The 9,296-nt window shown below is 34.7% G+C and overlaps 1 protein-coding gene across 2 annotated transcripts; it reads left to right on the top strand.

Moving 5' to 3' along the window:
- The first annotated feature begins 1,272 nt into the window (after positions 1–1,272).
- LOC127088130 (protein DCL, chloroplastic) lies at positions 1,273–9,065 on the top strand. Of its 2 annotated transcripts, XM_051029049.1 has the most exons (4): positions 1,273–1,820; positions 2,071–2,185; positions 7,570–7,668; positions 8,615–8,762. In XM_051029049.1, the coding sequence occupies exons 1-3, from the start codon at positions 1,471–1,473 to the stop codon at positions 7,666–7,668; spliced, it is 564 nt and encodes a 187-aa protein (XP_050885006.1). In that variant the 5' UTR covers positions 1,273–1,470; the 3' UTR covers positions 8,615–8,762. The 2 variants fall into 2 exon arrangements, with proteins under 2 accessions (XP_050885006.1, XP_050885005.1); XM_051029048.1 differs by lacking the exon at positions 7,570–7,668 and having other exon boundaries at positions 8,615–9,065.
- The last annotated feature ends 231 nt before the right edge of the window (positions 9,066–9,296 follow it).

Below are 9,296 nucleotides of genomic sequence, written 5' to 3'. Positions count from 1 at the left end.
GAGTCCTATGGAGAACCCGAATCCATAAGAAAGTGGAACCATACAAAACATTTGTGACTTGAGTCTTGCCTTGGACGTATGTCCGTTCGAGAAGGGATCTTTTGTGATGTTTTCTAACTAGTGATTCATTGAGTTAAGTGAACTCAAGTTACATGTTTCCATACAATGTGAATATCCCTTAGACGCTTAAGTCTTATTCTATTATGTAAGTGAACACAAGTAGGACGAAGTTGAATGACTTAAGTTAAGAGTCGATAAGAGATCCTTGTAGAGTCGAGTTGACTCATAGGATATGGGAACTCACTGAGATTATTATCTTATCCCACTATTATTGTTGTTTTTAAATGGTTCTATGCAGGTGAAAGACAATGATAAACTTGCCTGATGATGTTTCAAATACTTTATTTTGATGATCTTCCATTATGGATACTGTACATGGAACAATGTGTACATAGGTCTTAGTTTTTGATTAAACATCTTTTATATTACATGTGCCATATTATATATTATTTCATTTTGGACACATGTATATATTAATGCCGGTAGAAACTTATGTATATTATACCAAATTATATAAATTATACTATATATTGTATATTTTTTAGATGTATATTACATGCGATTTTATATTATTACTTCTAGTTAATTATAATCATATAAAAAACTTAGTTACTAGATGCACTTTTTGAACTTTTCATGGCCCTTAAGTTTATTGCACTATTATATTCCAATCTTTTTTTCTGTCACCTTTTTTATTAGTCAATGGTAAAAACAACACTATTAAATAATTATAATTTTTAAGAATCAAATTCACATTTACTATAACTACTACTCCATTCCTTCCTTTTTAAATGTCATTTTTTTTAAAAAATTGTTTTTTTTTAATTGTCATTTACAAAATTCAACATAGTATTAAATATATTTTGTCAAAATTACCCCTAAATAATTATTATAGAAAGAAAAAATAAAATAAATATAATAAATAATTAAATATATTATAAATAAAAAAATTATTATTTAAAAAGTAATAATAATAATTATATATATATATATATATATATATATATATATATATATAAATTCTAAAAATAACACTTAAAAAAAAACGAAGAGAATAACTCATTATAATAACTATTACTGTTTTTGTTAATAACTGAATTATCATTTTTAAAAGTAATCAAATAGCCCCATGACAAAAATATCCAGTTTGAATAAAAATAGTAAAATGTTTTCCTTGAAATATATTGTAAAAATAAATAATAATAACGGGAGAGAAGCAAGTTTATCCTGTTAACGTTTGCAATTGCCAAGAACGCGAGGGAACCACCAACACTCTCCACCTAGCACAATTCGATAACACAATACCAAAGAAAAGAACCAAAATAAAATCAATGTTCAACTATAAATAATATATTCAATCGAGTCTTCTAGAGTTTTGAAAAATTATAGTTTAAAAACATAGTAAGAGTTATGGCTTCTTCACTCTCCAACTTAAAGACACCACTTCACTTTCACTCCTTCAAAACCCCTTTCTCTTTTCGCTCTTCTTCTCGATTCATTCCATCTTTTTCTTATCCAAGGTTGTTTCGTTCTTCTATCTCTTCCCTCAAAGCTGCTTCTGCGTCTTCTTCTTCCGATTCTGCCGCTGACAATTTGCTACAAAAGCCTGTTCTTTCGCAAGGGAGAGGAATTGTGGAGGAAGAGAGTTGCTATGATGAACTAGAGCAGGAAGAAGAAAAGTGGGTGGATTGGGAAGATCAGATTTTAGAAGATACTGTTCCTTTGGTTAGATTTGTTAGAATGATTCTTCATTCTGGAATGTAAGTTTTTGTCACAATCATTCATAAGGATAATAATGTGTATTTTATTTTATTTATTGTTTTTCATCTTACATTTATGCAATTCAAGTACTAATCATTTCATTTTTAATTTCTTGACAAGGATTTTGGCACTTAACTTATAATGATTTTTGGTTGATTATTGATTTGATTGCATTATAGGGAGGTTCTGTGTTCATTTATCGAGTAATTTTTTTTTGTTGTAATACCTTGTTGTGATTTCATGCACTAGATATGAAAATGGAGATAGAATAAACTCAGAGCATGAGAAGACTATTGTTGAAAAATTACTTCCATTTCATCCGGAGTCTCACAAAAAGATCGGTTGCGGAATCGATTATATAACGGTATATCTTTCTTTCCCTCTCACAAATAGCATGTGCATTATTCCACCGGTAATGTTAGGAGTTAGTGTTGATTATATTGAAGAGTGCTATCTGATTGCTATCAATTTATAAAAACTCATGCAATTGATCTGTCCGCACTTCACTTAGGTAAAATGTGCCGTGTACTTCAGTGGACTCCAATCTTTTACAATATCAACCTAATTTTGGTAGTTTGCACACTACCTGGTTTGCTAAACCTTAATAATGAAGTAGATATACATTGTTCTCAGCTTTGCAATCTATGAGCCTCTGACATGGATGGGTTTTTTTAAGGATCCTCATTTTGAAATTATCTTCAGTTTCACCTTTCTATGTTGCCTATTCCTCAGGTTTCCTTGCCATTTAATTAAGGTTTAAGGCATTTGTTTCCCTTTCTGCTATAAATTTTGACTGATTGTGCTATATTAGTATCCACCCCAAGGGGATGCATTTCAATAAGAAAAAGAGTGATCTACCATAGACTCTTTCAAATGGAATGCTACTATCCATCCCAATGGGGGGAATCAGGTAGAGCTCTGGGCTACTAGGAATTGAAATATGTCTCAAATGCGATTTAGCATCTCAGTCTGGTCATCTATTTCTGGATGATAAATCATACTCATTTGAATTATCACCCTCTGCGCTGGAATTTCCGCCTTAATTGCGGCACTTTGGCTTGCCTCATTGCAGCCCCTAACACCTTCATTGTGTTAGCTTTGAAGGGGTGAATTTAGTCCCACATTGCTTAGAGATATGACAAGTGTTGTGTTTATAAATGAGGGCAATCCTCACCTTACAAGTTGGTTTTGTAGGGATGAGTTAGACCCAACCACACATTCTTGAGATAATAATCAGAGCTTGGTTAGATCCATTGTTGGGCTTCCCGCCACACATAGTGGAAATTGCGTTTTCTTTTGATATTTTTCTACCCGAAAATGGCCCAGAAGAAGCTGAAGATTCTGGAGAAGAGAATGAAGGACACACCCCATTTGATAATAACTTTGAAGAAGATTATGTTGAAGTTAGAGAAGAAGATTAGAGAGTTTATAATGTTTTATTGTTTTGTTTTATAATGTCTTTTATGATGTTTTGAGTTTCTTAAGACATGCCCCATCTATTTGAGCAAGTAATATTCCTAAACTCATGATATATGAATTTTAGTTTTCTTCTGATATAATTCTGTTTCCCTATATAATTATGTTTTCTAAGTTATATGAATTCTTTTTTGATTTTTTGGTGCTGTTACTGTTTTTTGTGAGCATATAATAATGTTTTTTGTTTGTCCGCCATGCTTCCGCAATCTTCTGTTCCGCCATCCGCCATAGACAACACTGTCGTATGCACATTTCAGCTATCTTAAGTTTTCTGTTTGGTTTGTGTTTTGAAGCTCTGTCTGTCTAGCGTGTTTAGGTTCTCTCTAAAAACCATGACATCTATCTAGTGTGTTCGGAATCACTTTTTTGTGTCATTTTTCTAGCATGTTTGGAATCTCTGCTCTGCTGTATCATCTTTCCAGCATGTTTGAGATCTATTAGTTTTAGTTTTGCACCGTTGTATCAAGTGCTTTTTTGCACTGTTTTTGTCTCAGGTGCAGTTTTGTCTTGGTTGTGATTAGGCACCATTGTTTTTATCCCAATTGTGGTCTGGCCCCAACTTTTTCTAACTGAAATTTGGTCCACTCTCTTGTTCTAGACATGATTTGGCCTTGCCATCTTCACTATCAAATGGATGATTTTATTATTTTTCTTTTTCAAACCATACATTTATATCAACCTTAAGCTTGGTAAGCTTTAACTCCCGGGAGTGTTTGAATATTTGAAAACATCTTTTGATATCTTAAGATAGTGTTATTGTATTTTAGATTAACTCATAATTAATTTCTTATTGTAGAGTATCCTTAAATTATATCTTAAGCTTAATTTCTATATTTCAATGTTATTATCAATATTAGTTTCTCTAATCAACTAGGATTTGGAGTCTTCTATTGGTATAAATAAGGGTTAGTGCTTGGTCTTTTTGTATCAAAACATAATCATCAATCATATCAAACTATATTCATAATTCAAAGTCTTTGTGCTTTCTTTTCCCTCCTTATCTAAAACATTATAGCTTTAACAACATTAAACCACCATTGTAAGTTGCAAGACAACCTCTTGTGCTCCAAATTATGGCGGGGGATGAGAGTTAAGACCCTTCTCTAGATCACCGATGATCCTTTTCAATTCTAGGTTTACCTTGACTTCCTCCAAAATAGGAGAACAATCCGGCCAATAAGGTTTAGGAGAGAAATACTTATATGGAAACACACCTAAATCCATATTCTTAGAAACATCCAATGAGAAAAGAGAAAATTTGAAGTTTATTTAAAATTTAATTTCTTTTTCAATTGGATTCATCGGGTGGTTGTGATATGAAGGAGAGAAAAAGTTTTATTTTTATTTTTTAATTAATAAAAAAATTGTGATTGGCTGTGTCTATAACTACGTGTTATGGTTGTTTCCATCTATGAATTTTCCGGTTTAGGAATAGCTTGAAGGTCAACCTCTTTATCATCCCTTAAAAAAAGAATCAGCCATCCTATTAAAATAGCCAACCTGGTACACAATGTCAAATTCAGCCCACTAACTGACAAACCAGTTTCTCTGATTTGGTGTACTAACTTCTTCTATCTGTTCCCATCTCTCTCACAAGGACAGGACTCCCAAGTATCATTCTCCCATTTCACCGTAAGGTGATCCGAGATTGACTTCAATTTAGTGAAGGTAAAATGCCAATGAAGTACCTGTGGCAGTCCTTCAAATCTTAAGTAGAAGTTTGAGAATTCGCTGAGGTGTTGACTCATAAAATGTGAATCATCATTCATCACCCAAGCAAATATGACCGTCAGATGCTAATGTTGTATTTCTTTGACCAAGGCCATCAACTCATTCTCATACATGATACTCCTACTTGGACAAGGAGGATTGAGGTAACACTGCTGAAAATTGCTATTGGCTGCTTACTCTGAGTAATGAGTTTAACGACTGTGCCTAAACCTCGCCCTGTGCATCACACTCTATGAAAATGGTTGTGAGAATTTTGGCATAGCCAACACTGGAGTTGTAGTGATAGCTTGCAACTATGCCTGAAATGTTATCTCTGCTAGCTCAGTATACTCAAAAGCATGTTTCTCCAACAATCATGTCATAGGCTGAGCAATTTTGCCAGAATCATGTACAAACCGCTGATATTATCCTGTCAAGCCCAACAGTCCACCATGAGGCTTTTACTATTCCTGGCATAAGCCAGCTCAGATTGGAGTTTTCTTTATGTGGGTTCATAGTAGTAATCCCGCCTTGGATAGGATGAGACTGAGAGTCCGAGACAGTCACCCCACCTCTCCCTGAAACTTCACCTTTTCAGATGTGGCTGGCATACCGATATATTGATAGAAAACACTATCATGGATGTGAATCACTCTTTTGCAAGTGTGTCTCCCATGTTCTACTGTATACGAATATGTTGATAGAAAACGCTAGCATGGATTTCCATAGAAAGGGATGCAGGACAGCATTCATAGCACAATGAAGCACATTGAAATGTGTCTGGTAAAAGGTCAATCTGAATGATATGACAAATTTGTGATACCCATAGTGAGTTTGGAATGCTGTTTTGGGAATTTCCATTTCATGCATTCATATTTGATGGTAACTTGCCCACAAGTCAGCTTTAGATAAGTAACCTGTCACATCTAACTATCCAATCCAATGCGATCCAGTATAACAAAGATCACATACTTACCTGGAATTGGAAATGTCATCTTCTCTAGTGCTCATTAGTCCATACAAAACTACCAATTTCCATCCCTCCTTTTAACCAAATTCACTAGGCTGGAGTAAGGGCTTGTGCTAGATGGTTTGGAATTTTTTCTGCCGGCCTTCGATGCTACTCCCTCTTCCTTCCTTTGTGCCGCTAAAAAACCTTAAAAGACAGGCAGATTGGTCAATTTCAAGAGTTCTCGAGACTAGAAGTGATGATTGGCCAAATGATCATGTAATAACACCAAATTCTCACGGTAGGTGAAGGACATGCTGGAAGTGGCCCAATTTGTCACTACATCGAAATTCTAAATGAAACGTTGCCCTGCCAACGGCAGTTTCAGATTCAAGCAACAACCGGATGCCTCCTCCTTGAGTCCATCACCCAAATGCACTCAGTAGGATGGTGTACTATAGAGGTAACAGGTCAACCAAACCCACCGGGCAATAAAATTATTGCTTCCTCAGCTTTCTATCAAAACCAAGGCTCTTTGTAGTAATCCCTTGGCCGACCTATATTGTATTAATAGTCCTAATAATAGCCATTTTTTCCTCTTTCTAGTACACGCCTTGCATTATTTTTCTAGTAAAAGCACCAACACTTGAAAGGGGTCGTGTCATTCATACTTGTCCTGGAGACATATTTGTGTTACACACTTCATTAACAGGTTTAGTTATACTTGTTCAGATGAGAATGCTGTAATAATTGGATAGATGAAAGCATTTTATCATATTTATAATTTATAATGACTCATGCAACTTTTAACACATCAGTCTTCTCTTTTATCTATTGCTTTCCAGCAGTGTCGTGTTCTGTAAAAATTTATCTATCCACGTATCATGTTGTATCCATGCTTTCTAGTTTGCATCTGACCGTATCAGTTTGTCTCTTTTATCTATTGCTTTCCAGCAGTGTCGTGTTCTGTAAAAATTTATCTATCCACGTATCATGTTGTATCCATGCTTTCTAGTTTGCATCTGGCCGTATCAGTTCGTGGCAATCTTTCTTGAGTAGTCTAATTGTTCACTTCTGCTATGTAAGTGTGTTTAATGAATACTCTTTAAATACAAGAGACTAAGGGACATTTGAATAAACCATATGTTTTAAAAAACACTATGGAGACTTTATTATATATAGAGAGATTACAACTAATTACATGATATAGTCGATGTGGGATTATTCTATATATAAATATTCTTAACACTATTTATAAATATCAACAATCCCCCTCAAGCTTGAGCATATAAGTCAAATGCACCAAGTTTGTTACATATATTTGATCATTAGAGTTGACAAAGCTTGTGACGATGTCACCTGACTCGATCTTCTCTTTGACAAAGTGGCAGTCTATTTCAATATGTTTGGTCCTCTCATGGAAGACTGAATTTAAAGCAATGTGCAATGCAGCTTGATTATCACAAATAAGTGTCATTGGTCTTGCTTCTTCAATTTGAAGTTTCTTGAGCAACTGTTTTAACCAAATAAGTTCACATGTTGCCATTGCCATGACCCTATACTCTGCCTCGGCGCTTGATCTTGCAACTACGTTTTGTTTCTTACTTTTCCAGGATATAAGGTTTCCTCCAACGAGTACACAATACCCAGAGGTGGATCGTCTATCAATTGGTGACCCTGTCCAATCAGCATCAGAGTATCCAACTATCTGAGTATGTCCTTTATCTTCATACACTAGACCTTTTCCTGGAGCACATTCGATGTATCTCAAAATCCGGATAACAACATCCATGTGTTCCTGACAAGGGGAATTTAAGAACTGACTTACCACACTAACTGTAAAAGAAATGTCTGGACGAGTGACCGTGAGATAATTCAACTTTCCAACCAATCTTCTATACCTTCCTGAGTCAGATAGAGGCTCCCCCTGATTGGATAGTAGTTTGATACTTGGATCCATAGGAGTATTAGTGGAGTATACCCTGCTGATCACTATCAGTTATCACAATATCATCTACATACACAATAAGACAGCTGAGTGACGATAAAAAACAGAATGGTCAGCTTCACTACGGTCCATACCAAACTGTTGTACCACAGAGCTGAATCTGGCAAATCATGCTTTGCAATGGTTAGAAGAAGTCTCACAAGAAGAAGTCTCACATATGCCATCTTGGCTACAGGCGAGAAGATATCACTGAAATCCAATCCAAAAATCTGAGTGTATCCTTTGGCTACCAAACAAGCTTTAAATCGATCAATCTTACCATCTGGACCAACCTTCAGGGTTGTCTCTCAATAGGCTCTGATACCCTTCACTGTTTAAAGCCAACGACACGACAACCTAAGCTAACGACAACCTACTAAAGAGCCAAAAATTTCTCACCGGAAGACACTGGGTCAACCGGGTAAAGTACGGTGAAGGGTTGTCTCTCAACCGTGCGTTTTGAAAAGTATTACGGAGACTTTATTACATATAGAGAGATTACAATTAATTACATGATATAATCGATGTGAGACTATTCTATATACAAATATTCTTAACACTATATATTTATAAATATCAACAAATACGTATTACTGCACTTGTTAAAATTCCATCTATTCAGGTTTTTCTTGTTAAAGACTATAACGGATTTTTTATGTTTCATGTGACAGATTGGATACCATCCTGATTTTGATAGTTCTAGGTGTATGTTCATAGTGCAAAAAGATGGAGAGATGGTTGATTTTTCATATTGGAAATGCATAAAGGGTTTGATCAGGAAGAACTATCCATTATATGCAGACAATTTCATTCTCAGGCACTTCAGGAACAGGAGTCGTAGTTTTTCAAAATAATATCTTCTGATTGTTGTACACCATTTTATGTTCCATTTTTTGTGTTCTCTTATTGCTATAGCTAGCATACTATTTCAATATTATGAAAAAAAAACAGAAATTTATGGAATTCTCTAATAATCGCCACCGACGCCGGATATTGACTCCATTTTATTATTGACAAAATATGTTTGCAGTGATTTAAAATTATGGGAACATAAATTTTGTATATAGACCTTCATGACAGTGTTTCTTTCAGTTAATTTAAAGAAATTTGAAATTTAGTATATCATTGCTGTTATGTTGTTTTCCTATTTGAATTTCAAAGAGTTCCATAAACTTAAGCTAACATGCTGTGGTCTTATTATAAAAACAGTTTTTGATGCTGTATGATGTTGGTCTTTGTTGATAGAAAAATGGGCAGGTGTCCTAATAAGTTTGGACTATTCCAAAGTTGGTTGGCAGCTAAGTGACCTCATAACTGCAAACAGAATACGTTTCTTTCCTTTAATAACATTCA

This window comes from Lathyrus oleraceus, chromosome 5 (assembly GCF_024323335.1).
Source record: "Lathyrus oleraceus cultivar Zhongwan6 chromosome 5, CAAS_Psat_ZW6_1.0, whole genome shotgun sequence".
Lineage (NCBI taxonomy): Eukaryota > Viridiplantae > Streptophyta > Magnoliopsida > Fabales > Fabaceae > Lathyrus > Lathyrus oleraceus.
This window is presented reverse-complemented; position numbering and strand designations above follow the sequence as displayed.